Here is a 21,375-nt window from a genome sequence, read left to right on the forward strand (position 1 = left end):
CAGCGGGGCGGTATTGCTGTACTCGGACAGAAGGCACTGGGATCCGAACCTGCTGTCCACTCACCTATGTCACCTCCCCTGTTCCAGACCAGCGAATTCTTTGAAATGAAAAATAATAAAGATTGCAGGACACAGTGCACTTTAATGACAGACAGCATTTAAAATCGTTCAGACGAGGGTCTGAAAACAGTCTCTGAATGCGAGCCTGACTCGTCAAGCACATAAAATCTTTCTCTTTTATTCTTAGTTTCAACATCACTGGAGAAAAACACCCATCACTGAACCCTGATATACATTCTGCACCGTTTTGCTCTCCTCCATCGCGGCCAGTGTTCGTGAGGCAAAACGCGACCCAGAAACGCTTCAAGTTCTCCTCGAGGGGCTACAGGCAGCTGTCATTCCGCTTCCGGCTCTTTTTGCTTGGCACCTGTCAGGGTGGAAAATGGAAGCGTCACCCTGCCTGCTGGGTTCTCTGCAGACCTGTGCTGGGAGGGCAGGGCCTGTGGGGGCAGGGGCAGTCCAGAGGCTTCACAGCAGGAGCTGCTGGAAGCCCAGGCCCAAGCCGATGGCTTTCTGAGAGAGGAAACCTTAGCAAGTCAGGACACGGGACCACTGGCCACTCTGGAGAAAGGTGGCTGCCCATCACTAATGGGATGCTTCTCTCTCTCTCTCTTTTGTTATAGGGCACGTGCGCTCACTGGAGAGACAGAGATAGAGAGACATAAAGCCGCAATCCCCTCTCCTCCAGTCTCCTCTTGGGATTTTGGGCACACATGCACATGTGCCTGGCATGCATTTTAGGTCGCAAGGTCTAGGACTCAAACTGTGGCCACAACGTGGAGTCCATGACATAACCATTATGCCATCTGCTGGTCCCAGGGGGTGCTTCCGAAGAGCGCCTCTCACAATCATCCCTCAACAGCGCCCAGCAGCGCCTGTCCTGGTCTGACGTCTGCTCCACGCAAACCCCCCACGCGTTTTCCTTCCATCTCACGCACTAGGAGGGGACGGGCCGGTGTCAACTGTGTGCTCTGTGGTTGCAGAAACCAAGGCTAACTGTGGACGGCTCTGTGGGGGGCACACGGGGACCCGGGCTGACAGTGTGGCCACCCCTGTAGACTCCCGCTTTCTCAAGCCTCCCACGCACATTGCCTGCTCCTCAGAGACACTCCCTGCGTCCCGCAGGAGTGCCCTCCAAAGGGCCACCACTTGTGGACGAGCATGTCAGGAACGTGGGACATTTCCCTCAGGGACAGCACTACAGGCCTGGCACGTCAGGAACTGGGATGTGAGCCCTGTGGGACACCGTCAGTGCCAGCTGAGGAGGGCTCCGCCCTGCACCAGCAGTAAAGGAAGAGCACCAGGACTTAGGTTTTTGAAAGATCAGCTCTGTGTGGAAATGTAAACGTGTCCAGCCTAGCCGTCTTACACAGGGCACACCGCCAGACTGGCTGACTCCGAGTCTGCAGTGCCCAGAAAACCCTGGCCGGGAGGACAGACAGGAGCTGGGACTCGGCGACTCCACTGGGAAGGCTCTCCCTTGGTCCAGGGTCAGTCACCTGGAAAGGGGTGACTTTTTCTGAAGATGTCAAATTACATACCTGTGGGGACAGGTCTTCCCAGAGGAAAGACCTTTTCCTAATTTACAGAAGGTGCCTGTGTGAAATTCAGATAAATGTAATCGCATGCCTGGGTTCCTTTGCCCAACACTGTGGGACCCTGCTGCAGTCAAATATACCTGTAGGGTCCATCTTCACTGCTGTATAGTATTCCATCAAATGGGGACACACACACACACACAATTTCTCCATTCTTCTTTTGAAAGTTATTTGGGTTATTTACAATTTTAGGCTATTACATATAATGTGATAAACAACCTCACATTTATTTAGTTATGACTAGTTCATGATTATAAAGATTGTGCTTTGGCTTCTCTAATACTTGAAATCTGAAAATGACTGCCATACTAGGCTCATCTCTGACTCAGTAAATGTTTCTTTTCCTTTTTTTTTTTTAGAGAAATTTTTGCTATAGGACGCGCGGGTTCACTGGAGGGACACAGAGAGACAGAGAGTGAGAAATCACCCCCCAGGGGGGATGGTCACGCAGCAATCCCTTCTCCTCCATTCTCCTCTCGGGATCTTGGACACACACGCACAATGTGCCCGGTGTGAGTTTTAAGCCACCGGGTCCGGGACTTGAACTGTGGTTGACTACGCGGGAGCCCAGTGACATAACTGCTCTGCCATCTGCTGAGCCGAGTGAATGTTTCTGATTTGTAGATGTGGGGGTGGCTCGTTCTAGGCGTTCCAGGTGACATTGACGCCACTGGTCTGAGAACTCCCGAGAGGACCAGCGTTCCTGGAATCAGTTCTTGGGGTTCTCATTTAGTGACTAAGATGTTCCCTGCAGGTGGCAGAGCTGCCTTTAGTGCAGCACTTCGGGGTTATGCATTCATAAAAACGAGCTGTAGTTCAAAGTGCACGCCAATTAATCTCGGAGCTCATTGTGGCTGTGCGGCCCTGCCCAAGGCTGGGTGGTTATACTGGACCAGGGCAGGCGGGCAGAGGAGTGGGATGGAGAGAGGGAGAGAGCTAAGCCCACCTCTTGCCAGTAAATCTCATGATGCACAGGAAGCCCCCAACGCTCTGCCCGAAGGCTCCCTCCAAGTGTCTGGCAGTATGAGAGCTTATCACCAGCTCCATTTGGGTGTGAATGTAATTTTCATACAATTTTAATGAATTAAACTTTGTGTTTAGGTATTTAAATATATATTTTTTTTGTTCATGAGAGAGAGAGCATGTTTGCCCGCACACACACCAGAGAGGAGCACCTCCAGCAAGGTCTGATCACACTTGATCCCATTTCCCCAGGCCCCCAGCTCAGTGAGATCCTGGGCCTACAGGCGTGCCCAGTGGGCTCCAGGCCTACAGGCCCGGGATCCAAGCCGGGGTCAGCCACGTGGCTCCCAGCACTGTGGTCTGGCTCTCCACTGCGCCATGGAGGCTGGGCTGCTATTTCGTTTGATTCTATACAAAATGCGCTTTTTTAAAAAAAAGAGAAGATAAGGCTTCAGTAAGTGAGAACCCTAAGAATTTCCTTTGTTTTCAAGTTGGTAGTCCTCGAGGAGCAAGACTAAAGAGACTGTAACCGTTCAACGGACAAGGTTACGAGGAACACAGCCACGACTCAGACTGCTCGGCACTGCTGGGCACTGACAGGGCGCTCCAGGTCAGACCACCCTCCAGGAGCCCCCCACCCAGCAGCGTTCAAACTTCAAATCAAAAACCGAAAAGGGTTTACAAAGTTATGCGCATAGGCCTCCATCTGGTGGGAGGAGGGGGGACAGGGGACTGGACGGGGACGGGGGACGGGGCTTCAACGCCGCACTCACTGCTCTGCCTCCCACCCTCCCCACCTGACCTGCTGGGGTGAGTACCAGGGCTTGCAGGATGTCTGACAGGGAGATGATGCCCACGATGCTGTCCGCCTCATTGACCACCACCAGCCGATGGACCTGCAGAGCAAAGTGGGCACAGGTCAGTGCAGGCCGAACCTCGCTTCACGATGCGAGAGCACGTCGCTTGTGTCCTTAGACCACGAATCCATCCACGAACAAGACCAGCAGCAACAGAGAACCAGGAAGGTCGGGGGTGAAGTACAATACTGATCTGCTTGACTGCTTTAAATTTGAGATAGGGCATGTGTGCTTGCTGGAGAGACAGAGATGGAGAGAGAGAAAGAGGGAAAGTGAGAAGTCACTGCCCAGGGGCATGGACACGTCATAATCCTTTCTCTGTTCTCCTGGGATTTGGGGCCCAGCATGATTTTTAAGCTGCCAGGTCCGGAACTTGAACCACAGTCTGCCATGTGGGAGGCCAGCGCCTTAACCACCACGCTACCTACTGGCCCTGACATAACTTTCTTTAGGTTAAAAAAAAAAAAACAAAACTAAATCACTTGGTTCTCTTTTTCACGTTGGTTAACAAATTTCTTTGAAGAGTTTCTTGAAAAAAACTTTTACGTTCTTTGATAACATTGTGATAAAACATAAAGCTATTATTCACTAGCTACAATTATAAATAAAAATCATTGTTTACATCTAGCACCAGAGAATACCTTATAGTCTACACTTATTTTTTAATAATGGTAACTGCGGGATCAGCAGGTGGCATGGTGGTTAAAGCGCTGGACACCCACACATGGCCAAACATGGTTCGAGCCCTGGACCTGGTGGCTTGCTTTCCCACCCCCCACCCCCGCCCCCCGTGTGTGTCTCTCTTTCTTCAAATTAAAATAAATGAGCAAATAAATAAAGTTCAATAAGTATCTAAAGGGGGGCACTGATAACTGTTCTTGAATTACTGAAGGTCCAGGGGTTAGGTCATTGCCCAGACAGAAATAGCGACCTAGAAGAGTGTGTTGTGATGTTGCTGAGTCTCGCCTTCGGCACGTCCCCGTCCGCGGTCCCTAAAGGCAGGGCTACATGTATGGCTTACAAATACGCAGTCTTCACTGCCCCTCCTCCTGCCTTCAGCACTAAAGCTGGAGACTGGCTTCTGTCCCCGTGAGCCATCTTCTTGAGAAAGAGCTTACTGAGGAAAAGAAGTCATGAAGGACAGCCCCGGAAACGCCCTGATTGCACCGTTACTTCCCTCCACGCCCTTCTGCCTGTGATGGAAGGCCTACGGCTCACCAGGTGACGACCTGAGGACACTGGGGTTGCCATCTTCTCTCTGCCAACCAGGCTCTCCCCCAGACATGGCCACTGCCACCACAGCGCTGTGCGGGCCCCCTCTGCAGGTGCACGTGTGCGCGAAGAATGGAGCCCACACGGAACGGGCCTTTCTCTTAGCAACACACGACGAGCGTCCTCCCCAGCGACAGGTATTCTTTTCTAACGTAATTTTTCATCTTCATTTTTTTTTTTTAAATTTTACCAGAGGGTACATGCACTTACTAGGGCAAGGCAGAGAGAGAGGAAGCGGAAGGGGGTAAGTGAGGAAGCACGGCTGCCCACACTCCCTTCTCCATCTCTCTCCCCTTTTGGAGTTTGGAGCATACACGTGCCCACATCCAGCACGCTTTTCAAGCTTCCAGGTCTGGGCTTTGAAACGTATGGTCAGCCAAGCGGGATCAGCTGCCCACCAGGCATTTGTAATAATATCAAAACAGATGTATTATTATAAGTGCATTTCTCCCGCTGAGGGGTTGTTCTAGAAGAATCAAAGTCGCATCCTTTAGTCCCGCAGAGCGAGGCCGTAACAGTCCTACCCGTCTGATAAGGAGAGGGTGGTGTGGAAATGGGCATGCCGAGTTAGGTTTGTATAAAGCAATCTTTTACTAAGGTATTATGCAACGCTACCTGGGAATCGTACAAACAGTGCAGTATAAGTGGATGTCAGTGCAGTGGCTCAGGAGACCACTTGCTATTTATCTAAACGTTAGGAAGGAAAAAAATGGAACATTAAAAAAATTTTATTGATTTATCATTCATTTTGTGAGAATCATATACATTACACTTTTTTTTTTTTTGAAAAAATATATATTTCACTTTTTTTTTTTTTTTTTTAGCTGCCAGAGGGTACATGCGCTCACCAGAGAGAGAGAGAAAGCCCTCTCTGATGGAGTGTGGCCACGCCGTGATCCTAGTCCTCCACCTCTCCATCCTGCTGGGACCTCGGGCACACATATAAGCGCACCCAATGTGTCCTCCAGCCACTGGGGCAGGGGCTCAGACTACGGCCAGCCACGTGGGACCTGGTTCCCTTAACTACTAGGCTATGGCCCAGGCCTACATTATACATTTTAAATTCTGAATTTATAAACACTTCAGTGGAGGGGCTGGCAGGTGGCGAGGTGGTTAAGGCCCTGGACTCCCACATGGCCGACTACGGTTAAGAGTCCAGGAGTTGGTGGTTTGCTTTCTCACTTTCCCTCTCTCTTTCTGGTCAAAATAAAAATAAATAAATAAATAAATAAATAAATAAATAAATATATATATATATTTTTTTTTTTAGAAAGAGAGAGAGATGTTTCCAATAGGGCACATGTGCTCGCCAGAGTGAGAAATCATCCCCCCGGGGGGGGGATGGCCACTCGGTAATCCCTTCTCCTCCCTTCTCCTCTTTGGATTTTGGGCATGCACACACACATGGCCAGCGTGAGGTTTAAGCTGCCAGGTCTGGGACTCAAACCATGGTTGGCTATGCAGGAGTCCAGTGACATAACCATTATGCCATCAATTGGTCCCAATAAATAATTATTTAAAAAAAAATACTTCAGAGGAACTTAAAGCTCCTGGGATAACTTTTGTTCTCTTGAGCACGTATTAGGTCATGGGAAGGTCCTGATGTATTTTTCTATACAAAAATGTGTCATGACTTTCCCCAAGACCCAATATATTTTAAACGTGAACATATTTACCAGTCTATCCGGTTCAACTATGCTATCGGGACTTACACACTTAACTCAAGCACCCTTTACAGATCGGCCACTGTGTGCCGAGCTCCACGTGGCTGCCTCCCGGGCCTGTCTAAGCTCCACGTGGCTGCCTAATGGGCCTGTCCTCCATTCGAGATCCCGAGACCGCGTGCTATTTGGGACCTGCGGCAGCGTGACTCGGAGGGCAGGCAGGCGGGCACTGGGAAGGCCGTCTCACCTCAGCTCTTACTATTCTATCCACGATGGTCTCCAGGATCTCCAGCTTACTGCACTTCACAACACCTTCAAAGTACTGCGAGCGGTGCTGCAGGGCCTGGGTCACCGTGATATCTAGGTTATTGTAGGTTTTTTCAGCAGCAAGATTCTGTAATGGAGTAACGGAAAAAATTACGCCCCTTCATTTCAATTCATGCTAATGACCAAGCTTCATAAGGTTAAGGCAAGCTGATTTTTAAAAACTTTATCATAATTTGGTGCTACTGTATATCAGAAGTTTTCTCTCTCTGGCTGACAACATGCAGTCAGTATTCTATTTCATCGCCTTGTCGTAAGATTTCATCCTACAAGGAGAACCTGAACCATGAAGCGACTCTGTGGAACTCTGATTGCATAAAGATATTCTCCATCCTAGCCGCAGAGTCTGTGACAGCCCGAGAGATACAGCGGAGGACCAATGTCCCCGGGCTAGGGAAAGTGCCTGCCCAGATTTCCCGAAGAGCTCCGCAGGGAACACAGCTCCAGGACCGTCGGGGCCAGGCAATCTGGAGGGAGAACGCCCCGCCACGGCTGGATCCTCAGCATTCCGGTTAACTTCGAGGGCCTCTCTCAACCCAAAGCCCAGAAAATAATCTTCACGTGTGTGTCTATAACGTCCCACAGAACAGGATGAACTCAAAGGTTTGCCACAACTGCAGAAGAGTAATGTAGGGGGAAAATTGTGGCAAAACATGGCGTGCTGGTTTGGGGCCACCCAAGCGTCCGCTCCCGTTCTTAGAATCAGTGTGAGAGCCTATGGAAGCATCTCAAGCGAACGGGAGGGGAGCGCCACACGGAAGGATGTTTTAACAATGCGCCTCGCCAGTTTAGACCAGGAATTCAAATCAGGACTGCACATAACTGTATTTATTTATTTTTAAGTTTCTTTGCTTCCCTTTTTAAAGGCTTTTGCCATAGGATGGGGCATATTCGCTTGCTGGAGACAGACACAGAGAGACGATGAGGGGGGAAGTGAGAAATCACCCCCTAGAGGGATGGTCCCACCTCAACCCCTTTTCCTATATTATCCTCTTGGGATCTTGGGTATGCATGCGCAAGCCCTGGAGTGACTTTTAAGCCTCTAGTACTCAGTCTGGACCGTCACCGATACGGAAGTCCAGCCCCGTAACTACCGAACAACCTGCTGGGCCCCACGTAACTGGATTGAAACACATAGCTCTGTTCACACGCTTGCCGTGGTCTTCAGGACAGCAGTCCCTAAGCAGTGAGTAGCAGGGGTCTGTGTGCACACTGAGCACGCCTACAGGCCGGGTGACCCTCTCCCTCACGCACAGATGGGCGTCTGAAACACACGTGCACTGCGGTGTTGGCTCAGACAGACACGCATTGAAAAGGCAGAGAATTATGAAATGCTGCTGCATGCAACTCAGTGCTGAGCCAGTGAGTACTAAAATACAGTTACTGCGAGGGGCCTGAGGGATTCTCTAAGGTTCCCACACTCCAAAAAGCTAGAAATGATGAAATATTAATTAGGGATGATTATTAAATTATTAACCAGGGAGTTATTTATTATTAGGGAAAAAGTAAGAAAAAACAGATTAAATGAGTTTTTAAAATGCACTCTAAACAAGTGTAACAAAATTAAAAATACTTACAATTACATCAAATTTGGAATAAATATCTACAACTTTTCCTAAAAACAAAAATAGATGTTAGAAAATGTCTTAGGAACAAAAGACAACTAATTTAAAATCAGTCTTAACTAGAGACTTGCTAAAGGTTAAACATGGAAAAAGAAACTAAACTTGTCTATTTTACTTTTTTTTTTTTTTGGAGGGTTTTCGCTATAGGGTGCGTGTGCTCACCAGAAAGACAGAGACAGACAGAGAGATAGAAAGCGAGAAATCACTCCCTGGGGGGATGGCCACGCCGCAATCCCTTCTCCTCCATTCCCCTCTCGGGATCTTGGGCACACACGCACATGCGCCTGGCATGAGTTTAAGTCACCGGATCCAGGACTTGAACCGCGGTTGATTACGTGGGAGTCCAGAGACATAGCCATTATGCTAACTGCTGGTCCCTCTATTTTACTTTTTAAAAATTTGATAGAGGGCATGTGTGCTGGCTGGAGATAGAAAGAGAGAGAGAAAGCAACCCCCCTCCCCCCATGGAAAGTGGCCACACTGTAGTCTCTTCTCCATCTCTCCCCTTGGGATTTTGGGGATGCCCACACAAGCGCCCAGCGTGTTTCTCAAGCCATTGGGCCCAGAACTCAAACTGTGGAGTTGGCCATGTGAGGTCCAGCTGCCTTCCCCACCACACCACTGGCTGGTCCAACTTGTCTGTTTTTAAATGGACATAACATTGTATCTTACTGGAAATATGAAGTAAAGCCAGTTTCTAATTGGCATTATCTTAGGGGCTCTCTTGTGCTAAGCTACCCACTGTGCCCATTTCCAGCCCCACTTATTGGAGGCGCTAGGTCGCACCACAGTGGCTTCACCCTGACGAGGGGCGCGGCTGCTTCTGTTCAGCGGGTGCAGCCAAACGCACGCACCTGACTCGTCCACAACAGGCAAAGCTGACACTCGTCTTTCCACGAATATGTTCAAGGCTTTGATGATCGGAGTGTCCGGGTGGATAAAGGCAATGTTGTGGTACGTCCCGATTCCGAGCTCGTCCAAGTTCTGCTTCATGAAGGCGGGCTTTGGCATATCAGACATCTGAGCAGAGGACAGAGCAACGCAGACGCTCTAGAACCGAACACGCTCCTCACGTTCAGATGTCCACACTCGGGAGAGGACTACGTCCACCAAGTTCAAGTCGGCCTTTGCTAACACTCCACGTGGGTGTCTGAATTCATACGGAGATGACACTTACAGAGTTGGAGCTTTTGTTCAAACTAGTTTGTAAGTCTATGCTCATTTTTAACTAGTTGGGATAATACTAGAAAGCATTAACATTTTAATATTTTTCTTTCCCCATTTAACTCTCTAAAAAAAACACAGAAGAGAATGACTAATAGGTCTATCTGGGAAATTAAGACCTGGAAGCCACCGAGAACTGAATGCTTTATTCTTAATTATTCATTAAATTCCTGGTCTTGCTGTCAGCATCTGGCAGTATTTATTAAGATCCACATGCGTCCACACCCAGAGCGTCTGGTGGGGCTGGTGGAGCTGCTGCTGTGCCCACCCTCACACCACCCACCTCTACACCCTGAACTATCTCTGGGGGCTGACTTTGTCTACTAGGAACAAAGGCCAAGCCAGCTGAACAGAATTCACAGAACCCTTACAAATTAACTTTGCTTTTTGTGGGCTGTTTTAAAGGAGGAAGGATAAGTCAGAAGAGAAAATCTGGGATCATGTTTGACTATAATGAAATACGGTCTATGGTTTCAAAAATACACCTTTTATAAAGGTGTAGTTGATTCTATCCTCCCGGTGTACCTCATAATTATCAGGAGAAGATGAAGAATTAGGAGAAACAAAATGTTCAAGACAAAGAGTTGAATATTCAAATCATTAGAATCCTAGAGATTTAGAGAAAAAGAAAGGAAGACCTATTAGGTCCCCTGGTCCGTCTCAACATGGACAGTCCCCTGCTCTGCACCACAAGTGCTCAGGCCAACGCTGTCTCTGGGATGCTACCTCTTCTCCACCAATGGTCTCAACCCTCAGTGTAAGTCAGGCTCTGAAATTTCATTACTTACAAATTCTGTATTTTTCTCTGAAAACCTGTAACTGAATATCCTAGTAGCGTGATTCTCATTACCATATTGGCCCCAATGTGAGGCAGTACCGGGCAGAGGCCACCTTCTCAACTTAGTGGAGAACACTCAGGACGCCTCTGTAGGCCGCTCGCTGGCCTTGGTCTCACTCAGGCTGCAGCCCGACAGCAGAGACATCAGGGCCGGGAGCCGCCATGGTGGTTGGTGCCTGTTTCTGAGTTGGGGCTCCTCCAGTGCACACCAAGGTCTCCCCTGCAGGCCTCTCTGGGTGCAGAGCTACAGGGGGCTGGGGGCTGCAGGGCTGTAGTGCTTGGCTGGGATGCCCACCATGAGACCTGGGCAAGTCACTCAGCCTTGGTGGCATCCGCTATGGGGTGGACGGAAGAAAACACCTACTGGACAGGGTGGTGGCAGGGAGGAGGTCTACCAGGTAGAGTGCGGGGCAGGCAGGCCTACAGTAATCCACGCCTGTGGTTAATGCTCTTTTCAAATGATGACAGACTAAGCTACTCACACCCACCTGCCCATTCTGTGCCCAGAGAACCTGAGCCATCAAGGCCACTGCATCCCAGATGCACAGTCTTCCAGGTGATATCGACACCCCCAGCCCTTCTTCCTAGATGGTATTTGTATGAAACTTCATCCTTCTTTTTAATTTTTTTTAAAGAGATTTTTGCTATAGGGCACATGCATTCACCAGAGAGACAGAGACAGACAGAGAAAGCAAGAAATCACCCCTCAGGGGGGGATGGTCACACTAAATCCCTTCTCCTCCATTCTTCTCTCGGGATTTTGGGCACACTTACCACGTGCCTGGCTTGAGTGTCAAGCCACCAGGTCTGGGACTTGAACCGGGTCTACCAAGTAGGAGTATAGCTCCCCAACCACTATGCCACCTGTGGGCCTCTTCATCCTTTCATGGTAAGTTGCTTTTTTCCCTACCTTCTTTCTTAGCATTTCTTTGCTAAGAAAGAGTATCCTTTGCATTCGGAAGCGATGAGAATGCAGGGCTGTCTGAATGACAAGGTACCCCCTTGCTCACTAAACCCTCTAGAGCTGCGTCTGTCGGCAACAGTGGCCCTTGACAGCTGCTTCCAGGGTGGGTAATGCCACCTCAGCCCCTCAGGCGACGCTGTGAAGAACCCGGAAAGCGAACTGCAAGTAGATGGTTAGTGTTTGTGACATTCTTTTTTTTTTTTTTGGAGAGGTTTTTTGCTATAGGGTGCAAGCGCTCACCAGAAAGACAGAGAGAGAGACAGAAAGCGAGAAATCACCCCCCAGGGGGGATGGCCACGCTACAATACCTTCTCCATTCTCCTCTCGGGATCTTGGGCACGCACACACATGTGCCCGGCGTGAGTTTAAGCCACCAGGTCTGGGACTTGAACCGTGGTCAGCTACATGGGAGTTCAGCGACATAGCCATTATGCTAACTGCGGGTCCCGCGTCTGTGACATTCTTTAAACTTGCCTCTACATTTTGGCAGTTGTGCAACCAGCTCATTTCAAAAGCAGTTGTGGGAACCTGCCGCTAATACAGGCCTACTCCGGACCAACACGGTATTCTTCCGCCACAGTGTCACGTGCTTTTGGTCTTTCTATCACTGCCACAATTTACAGTAAGACCATGTCGGGGATCGTACTTTTTGAATGTGTTTCTAAAACCAGGACACCAATAAAAGCACCGTAGAACGACTGCCCCGCTAGCTGTTAGCTCGCTCCATCTTGTACAGCAGTTCTTAATTAGACCCACTTGCAGACTGCTTTATTTCCCCTCATATGGTGGGTGATAAAATGTGCTAATTTAAACAGAGAATGCCATATGTATTTTGGTGTGGTTCTTTGATACTTGCACTGAAAAGTGATTGTTTTTCTAGCTGGAATCAACTTGGAGAATGTACGATTCACACAGTAGTAAGTGAGAACCTGAAGTTCTAGCAGAAGAGACCTTAAAACTAACGGGTTCTACTGAGGGTAACGGAAGCCAATCTACTTAACGTACAATAAATGTAACTATGCCTTAGAAACACTAAAACTACTTACAAAAAGCTGGAGGAACTTGAGGATTCTTTTGTGGGTAAGGATATAAAGTGCATTCCCACTGATCGGGTCAATGACTGGCAGTCTGTGGATTTTATTTTTGATCAACGAGTATACAGCATCGAAGAGGCTGTGGGGAAGGACAGGGCAGGTGTTAGGAGACTTGAAAGGAAATGAGAAGACCCTGGGCCACCCCTGTGTTACAACATTGTCAGTGCTTTCCTATTACAATAAGAAGAAAGGTTGAGCAACTTAAAACAGCATTTTGGAAATGTTTTAAACTTAGAGATCTCAGCAATCAAAAAAAAAAAAAATTCCCCATAACCTGTGTTACTATCTCACATAAAAGTACAAGCTGTAGATCTCTAAAGGAGGCATTTTCTAATGGTATATTACATGATGTTAGCTGAGAGATGACAGAATCGTCTGGAACCTGTAGGAAAGCTAACAGACAAACAATACTGGCAACAGAGGAGGCACCACGGCAGTCGGCTCCTGGCTCGCGAAGGTTCTGGCTGCCACGTGCAGGCCCACTAGAGCATTTCTAGGGCTGGCACTTAAAAAAAAGTTTCTTTCTTTCTTGAGACACACAGGACAGCCCCAGCAGGGTCCTGAGCTGCGACCCACCCCAGCCTCAGCCCAACCTGGGTCACGGGCAAGCGATGTGCCTGGCTTACGCGGGGGACGGGGTCTCCGGACTTGAACCGGAAACCGTGGCATGTGGGACTGCCTTGCAGCGTGGTGTCTCGCTGCTGCCCGCAAGTCCGGTGCCCAGAGTCCGCCCTGCTGCTCTGCTCAGTGCCCTCCTGTGACACTCCAGAAAGGCGGCTTGCTGGGTAGGTCTTTTGTTAGGACTCGGAAATAAAACAGTAAAGTAACAAAAATGAACATTTACCCTTTTCTCTCTGGTGGTCTGGAGTTTCAAAAATGTACTTATACAAACGTGGACATACATTAGCGCCCTGCCAGCGGCCTGGTTAGAAAGGGAGGACGGAAGGACGACAGAGGGCGCTCGTTCCGACCGGCCGTCACCGACGGCTGGCGTATGTGGCTGTCTCAGCACCGCCGTGGCTGCGATCGCGGGAACGTCTAAATACCTATTTCCAAGTACCCGCTCTCCAAGGACGCACGTAGTCAGTGGGGGTCAAGCCAGGCATCTGTGGTTTCCTCGCACTCCCCGTGGACTCTGCCACAGCTGACTGGGATTTTCAATACTGCTGGGCAGCCATCCCGAGCCCACCCCAATCCTTGCGACTACCAACAGCCAGGGCTTCTTCCGGCCCCGCATTTACTGAATTTAGTATTTGGCGTTAAGGCCGGCCCCATACAGACTGCAGGACACACTTCTTTCTTTCTTTCCATCTGGTAATTTGGTAAAAATTAATACAGCTGATCATTCTCAATGAATGTTTTCAGAGGAAAAGAAAAACAACAAATTTACCTTGCATCTGGAGATATATTCACTAAAGGCTTAAATGTTTCTTGTAAATAAAGCTCTGTATTTATAAAAAGAAAATATGCAATTAGTAGCATATTTGCTGTTTGCAGTTATTACATAAATTCAAACGTCCTTCCCAGTTTATAGATAATAATTAGAATTAAAAACTCAAATCAAAAGAAATTTAATGCACTCAAAAACTATTGTGTTAGTTACAATTTTTTTTTTTTTTTTAGATTTTCTTGCCATAGGGCATGTGTGCTTGCTGGAGAGAGAAAGAGAGAGAAATCACCCCCTGGGGGTGACCATACTGCAATTCATTCTTCTCTATCCCATTCTCAGGATTTTTAGCATGCACACATGTGTGCCTGGCGTGTTTTTCAGGCCGCCAGGTCCAGGACTGGAACTGTGGAGTTGGCCATGTGGGATTGAGTGCCTTGACCTCCGGGCCACCTGCTGGATCCAGTCTCAACAATCTTACCCGACTCCCAAACTGTTTGTAGAATGCTGCCTTTGTAAGTAATAAGACAAGGATCAGAGATGACAAGATTTGTTCCTTGAACGTTCTTAAATATTTTTTAAACCGAATTAATGTTCAAAACCTGCTGTATGTCGGTCATCTTCCTAGCACACAGAAATTTCCTTTGTAAAGATACCGACCGCCATTAATTTGCTTTACTGAGGTTTCTCTACAGAAGACATTTAAGAGTGTCTCGTTATTACTACCAAATGCTATGTGGTGTCAAAATGTAAATACACTTAGACCTATATTAAAGTTAAATAATCACTTCATAACAGGCCATATGGACTTTGTGTTGGCTCAATTTGTTTAGCTTGGGTTGATAAAGCCATAATAAAAATATATCACCTAATAAAACTATTAAATCACACAGAATTAAAAGGCCCCTGGAGCTTTTTTTTTTTTTTCTCCCCCTATATGGTGGGTATGCTTGCCAGAGAGACAGGGAAAAAAGGAAAGTGAAAGATCAACCCCCTGGAGGTACGGCTGTGCCGCCATTCCTTCTCCTCCATCCTCCTTTTGGGATTTTGGGCATGCATACGTGTGCCCTTGCAGTTCTCCAGCTGCCTGGTCTGAGGCTCTAACCGTGCAGGTGGGCACACGGGATCCAGCGCCCTAACCTCCATGCCATCTGCTGGCCCAAAAGGCCCGTGGAGCGTTAGCGAACTCTAACTGGTGTTCAGTTTTCCAGCCAGTTACTAAGTTGTCTATCCTATCAAACATATTATGGGAAGCTCAAAGCCAAACTCAATTTTGAATTTGAAATTTTCTTCATTGGTCCCTCCACTTTGATCCAGTGTTTTTTAAGAATGCTCTACAAAAGCGCTTCCGCCTCAGCTGGTCTGGGTCTCCAGCGATGCCCATCCCAGGCTTCTTCGGTGGGGCATGGGGGCTTGGTTAGCTCATTTAGCTTTATGCCCCCAGCCTTGGCACAAGGCCCTACGAGCTACGGGCAGTCTGTATGTACCTTTGAACAGAACAGACAGCAGACAGTGTTTAGAGCAGCATGGCAGGGCGTACCATCAGAACCGAGACGGAACTGAATAGAAGGTCTAATTAACATTTTACTACTAAGCAGAGGCAAGGACCTGTGACATTAAAACATACTTTATATATGAGCATATTTTCCCTGATATTAAAAGATTTTTCACACCCGACAGTGCTTACCCCTCCACGTTTCAATCTTATGTTCTTCTAATTCATAAATCTGTACCTGCGAATAAAAAATGCTCTTCTTTATAAATGTTAACGCACACAACAGAGAATAAAATTCCTTGGGAAATGAGACAAAACATAGCCTCATAATGGCATTTTTTTCCCTGTTCATTAGAAAATGAGACAAAACATGGAGAAAAATGTACCCTGAAGTTCTCGGACAAACTCTGAGTCGCGTATTTAGACGCAACTGCTTTTTAGCGACCTTGACTTAATAAATGACTTTAGATTTGGTGTGTGGGACTTGGTAGCATTTTATCAAAATGTGTCCATTTAAAGACCACACTTACGCTAATTTTGCTAGTCATAAAGCAGAGCTATGATCGCTCTCAGGAAAACCAGTACTCATGTGCGCTGGGAGTATTTAAGAAATCAATCGTGTCATGGGAAATAGATACAGAACAGGTACATCAAGTTCGGTAAAACTTCCTTCTTCGGGTATGTCTCATGCACTCGTTTCCATAGGAATTTAGCTACTGCCCCTTATATGTAACCAAGTACTGACTGGACGGGTAACTTGCAGGCACCGGAACAGTACTAGTTAAATAAAGCACGTGACCCTGTCCTTCCCCACTGTCACAGACAGAACCCCAACAACGTCCAGAAGCACTCTGGCGGAATTACACGAGTCAGTGTTAGGGGAAGACCTCGCCCTTACAGGACAGCTGGGCTGGGACCACGCCGTTCTGCCCACGCTCAGCCGGGAGAGGCTTTTCCAATTTGGCGGAGAACGTCAACATAGAATCTTACACATTTCATTTCCACATCTCTTTCCTTCTCTAGAGCCACCAGGAACACAGAATTCTGGTTGCACGATTGCTGGGTAACTGCACCAAGCTCTACTCATGGCAGAGATAAACCTGGTAGCCAGCTTATCTCCAGGGAAGCCAGGCCTGGAGCAGCCTCCCTTGTTCGGGTTCAGCCGAGCAGGGTTCTCAGGACTGTCCTAATAGTGTGAGACCTTGGGTTACCCCTTCAGTGAGACTTCCGGAACATCTAGGTAACAAATAAGCTTGCAAAATTCCACCAACCTGAGAAATTCTGGAAAAGAAAGAAGCCATTCCTCTCATGTTTCCTGAGAATACCTTCTTCAAGTTTCACATGCACAATTTAGGTCAAGTGAGGTGTTTACATGGCCAGTGATCTTATACTGAACACCTGAGCACCCTGGGTCCATGTGGGGTCTTCAACAAGTTCATGGCAGACGTGTATTATGAAAAACTATGTATGGAGTTCGAAATTTTTCCTGCACTATAATCAACTTGTATTTTAATTCCATTTTCCAGTGCACTGTCTGAAGTCCCTTGGCGTACACACAGACACGCACACACACACACACACTCACCCTTCTATATGTAATAGACATACACTGCTGTAACAAAGCAAGGACTGCTGCACTTACCATAGGCGATTTATAGTATCTATGTAGTATATTTATGAAATCTGTAATTGTTAGCATTCCTGGAATGAAAAATTAGATATTAAAAAGAATATTATGAGAACAAAGAAAAATTTGAACTGATAGTATTTACTAGTAAGAAAAGCTTACAAAATGTACTCTGAAGACATGAAGCATAGTTTAGTACATTTAAAATGACCCACTGTCTGCCAACTGCATCCACTAGTGCAGCTGGGCGAAACCTAAGTACAGTGGGATCGATCACAGCCTTTGGCAAATCAGAGAGAAAATGTCCTAATTGCCAGAAAGTATTAAAACAAGTTTGCAGCTACATCAAATAATGAAAATGACTTCACAATAAGACAGATCAGGGCCAGGAGCTGGCATGGTGGTCGGAGCACTGGATTCCCACATGGCTGACTGCAATTATAGTCCCCGACCTGGCAGCTAGCTTTCTCACCCTCTCCCTCACCCCCGTATCTCTCGCTTACATTTAGAAAGTATAATGATGATAATACATAAAATTAAATCATTCTTTAAAAAAACAAAGAACATTCCGTAAGCTCTTGACTCATCTGGGGCACTTGGACTGTTTTCTGAAACGCACTGGAAAAGCCATTGCTCTAGCAGTGGCCGTTTATTGAGTGCTTGCTAGATGCCAGACACCAGGACTAACAGGTAGGGCGGAGGGCTAGGCGTGAGGCAGACGTGAACAGGTAATTTCAAAATGATGTGATGGGGGGAACCAGCAGTTAGCGTAATGGCTATGTCGCTGGACTCCCACTGCGGTTCGCGTCCCGGACCCAGTGGCTTAGAACTCACACTGGGCGCGTGTGCGTCCATGCCCAAGATCCCGAGAGGAGAATGGAGAAGGGATTGTGGCGTGACCATCCCCCCTGGGGGGTGATTTCTCGCTTTCTGTCTCTATGTCTCTCTCTGTCTGTCTGGCGAGCGCACGCGCCCTATAGCACAAAAACCTCTCCAAAAAAAAAAAAAAATGATGTGATGGGTACCAAGACAGACATGCCACTATCTACTGTGGTTTATAAGAAGAGAAGTGACAGTGTTCAAGTAGTTATAAATCACGCCGTCTTTTTAATAGCATGACGATGACAGCCAAGCCACCGGCCATGTTCCCGCCATCTCATCTGCCACCAAGGAGGCGTACACCGAGGACAGGCGCAGGACGGGCACACACGTCTACAACATGTGGGGCTGTGGCGGAGGCTCCGGCTGCCACCTGGGTCTGTCCACTGGGCTGCTGCAGGCACCCCCTCACAGCCCCCAAAAGTTGACAAATAAAAAATTCAACCAAAAAAAGGGAAACCAACAAAAGTTTTGAGTTTATTGGTATGCCCACATTACCCAGTCCATGAAAGCAAGAATGCTCTTTCATCTGGTAGCATGTTCACTAGGCTGGATGTCACGAGGGCACCTATTGCAGCAGTTAGGCCTTCTGCCTGGACACTGTCCACACCAGCCTCTCTGGGTCAGCCTCCCCAGGCCACCTCCCCGGGCCACCTCCCTGGGCCAGCCTCCCTGGGTCAGCCTCCCCCAGGTCAGCCTTCCTGGGGCCGTCTCCCTGGGTCAGTCTCCACGGGCCAGCCTCCCTGCCAGCCTCCCCGGGCCAGCCGCCCCCGCCAGCCTCCCCGGGCCACACTGCTCACCTACAAAACTCTGCTTTTTACTCTCCCACAGAGGCGCTGCCCGCACGCCGTTGGCTACCAAGGCAAAGAAGGCCTTTTTAACCTGGGGATGAAGAGAGAAACAGAGCATGCTTGGTCCACATAGCAGGAAGAAAGGCACCTCCAACCAACACGTCTGACCACATCTTACCAGTTATCATCAATGACAAGTTCTCTAATTTTGGTGAGCTAAAAATAACCGAATTTCCTGACATCAGCAGAGAGCCTTCTGTGTCATACCCAAATGTGTACTGAAATTGGAGGTTAAACGATGCAAAAGAGCTCGTATCTTTCTTATTCTATCGACAGATTCTTGGTCACCAAGCTGGTTCATATATTCAAAGCTATACCACAGAATTACACTTCAGAGCCTGACTCCGCCAAACGTGGCTATTAATTCATTGGAAAACACCGAAGTGACATCGAACTCCTGAGATGAAAATTTGTTTTCAATATGTTCAGTAACAAAACAAACCGGTATGCATTTGCGTCCAAGAAATGCCTGCGGAGTGCCATGTAGCCAATCGGTGCCCGACCGATGCACAGGACCACAGCCGTAAGGAAGCGGTAATGCATGCGACTTAGCTCCGGGAGGAAGCGTGCCCTGGTTCTCAGCGAGGGAACATCCGTGATGAGGTGGCTACTCAATGGCAAAGAGGATGTTGGGAACTGAGTGTGGAAAGTGGCATAGCTTCAGCCAGACTATGGGAATAGCAGGGAGAAGCACACCGTCCACCACTCATGAAGGGCCGAGCTGTTGGACACGCCGGACTCCAACTTCCTGCTGGCCACATGAAGAGTGCCTCTCCACACCGCCCCCCTGCATCTCTGACTGGAAGCACAGACACAGAGCCCCATTGCTTTCCTGACCCCAAACACCGTGCTTCATGGAGGAGAGGCCCAGCCACCTCGGTGACGTGAGGCTGGCTCACCTGCTGCAGTTGGAACATGGCCCCATAAGTTCACATGCTGAAATGTGGTGAGCCACTGTGCTGAGAAGGTGCTGGGGCGTGGACACTTAACCCAACCATGTGTTGAAAAGTGGGGCCTTGGAACCAGCAGGTGGCGTAATGGCTATGTCGCTGGACTCCCACATAGTCAACTGTGGTTTGAGTCCCAGACCTGGTAGCTTAAAACTCATGCCGGGCATGCGTGCATACATGTTCAAAATCCTGAAAAGAGAATGGAGTAGGAGGGATTGTGGCGTGGCCATCCCCTCTGGGGGGTGATTTCTCGCTTTCTGTCTCTCTGTATCTCTCCGATGAATACATGCACCCAAAAATCTCTCAGAAAAAAAAGGGGAGGGGACCAGCATTTGGCATAATGGCTCTGTTGCTGGACTCCCATGTAGTCAACTGCAGTTCAAGTCCTGGACTCAGTGGCTTAAACTCACGCCAGGTGCGTGTGTGTGCACGGCCAAGATCCTGAGAAGAGAATGGAGAAGGGACTGCAGCGTGGCCACCCCCCCTGGGGCCCCGCAAGAACGGCATGCTTACTTGTAATGTGGTATCGAAGACGACGAGCTTCGAGCTGGTCGGAACGATGTCATAGCACTTGTGTGACCTCATGAATCGCATGTAAACGCCACTCTCGGAGTCTTCTGCTGAAAGAAGGGAAACGAGGCAGAGCCTCAGTAAGAGGATTTTCTCCACAGCAAGAGCACACAGGGCAAACGTGCTGTGAGCGGACTGAAGCGGGAGGGCGTGGCCCGCTCTCCCCGTGGGCGGAGACCAGCAGCAGGCGTGCGCGCACACTCAGCTCCACGCGGTCCCGCAGGCCTGGCAGGTGCAATGAAACGGGAAAAATGCGAGCCTGGGAAGGGAAAGGACCACCTGCATTTCACACTGCAGGACTTGCCACACAGACAGTACCACCGGAGAATCCAGGAAAGCTGTCTAGGTGCAGCAAGGCCGTAGAATACAGGGTTAATAACACAAAAAACAGAACTATTGTACTATCATGTATTAACGAAGAACAACTAGAAATACTTTTTAAAGAATTATTTAATTTTATTTATTATTATTTTCTTAATTTGACAAGAGACAAGGAGAGAGGGAGAAAGTTAGAAAGCAAGCCACCAGGTCTGGGATGCAAACTGCAGTTGGCCATGTGGGATTCCAGGGCCACAACTACCATGCCACCTGTTAGCCCTGAACAACAAGAAATTTAAAAATATCTATTTTAAAAGGTATTGTTTACCCAGCCAGCTGGTGGTGTGGTGGTGAAGGTGGAGTGGCTGGTCACCACATGGCCGGCGTAGTGGTTTGAGAAGTTCCTCCTTCCCTGCTGCCACATGGAAATACGAATGTACAGAACAGGGCAAGAGCCCTGATGCTAAGTATGCGGACAGAGTATTTTTTAAATTTAAAGACAGAAGTTAACAACTTAAGCACAAACAACAGCACTGCACGGGGCTACGGCCGATCCACACGGATCCACAAGCAGCCAGCATGGCCGCACCGCCTGACCCTTCGCAGAGGCCCGGGCGCTCCGTGTGGCTCTTTCCCGTTGCCCTCACAGCTCACCACGAAGCCCTGGGTTCGCAGCATCTCAAGGTCTGTCTCCCAGGTCCGTCCCCACGGCCACCCCTGGGGCCAGTTCATTCCTAACTCCTAGGTGCTCTCTGCCGGGCTCTCCTCCACAGCTCCCCGCACTGCACCCAGGAAGGCTCGCCAGGCGCAAAGCC

The 21,375-nt window shown here is 48.5% G+C and overlaps 1 protein-coding gene across 1 annotated transcript; it reads right to left on the minus strand.

Annotated features, from left to right (window-relative positions):
- Window positions 1-6: 6 nt before the first annotated feature.
- PRKAG2 (protein kinase AMP-activated non-catalytic subunit gamma 2) lies at window positions 7-20,312 on the minus strand. Its single transcript, XM_006150232.3, has 11 exons — window positions 20,186-20,312; window positions 18,672-18,753; window positions 17,008-17,066; window positions 15,558-15,603; window positions 13,874-13,928; window positions 12,436-12,562; window positions 9,218-9,383; window positions 8,316-8,353; window positions 6,662-6,808; window positions 3,424-3,517; window positions 7-427 (listed from the first exon to the last, which is right to left on the minus strand). Exons 1-11 carry the CDS (start codon window positions 20,264-20,266, stop codon window positions 396-398), a joined length of 927 nt encoding a protein of 308 aa, XP_006150294.1. The 5' UTR covers window positions 20,267-20,312; the 3' UTR covers window positions 7-395.
- Between the last annotated feature and the right edge of the window lie 1,063 nt (window positions 20,313-21,375).

Source organism: Tupaia chinensis, unplaced genomic scaffold, assembly GCF_000334495.1.
Source record: "Tupaia chinensis unplaced genomic scaffold, TupChi_1.0 Scaffold000280_1, whole genome shotgun sequence".
In the NCBI taxonomy this organism is placed as follows: domain Eukaryota; kingdom Metazoa; phylum Chordata; class Mammalia; order Scandentia; family Tupaiidae; genus Tupaia; species Tupaia belangeri.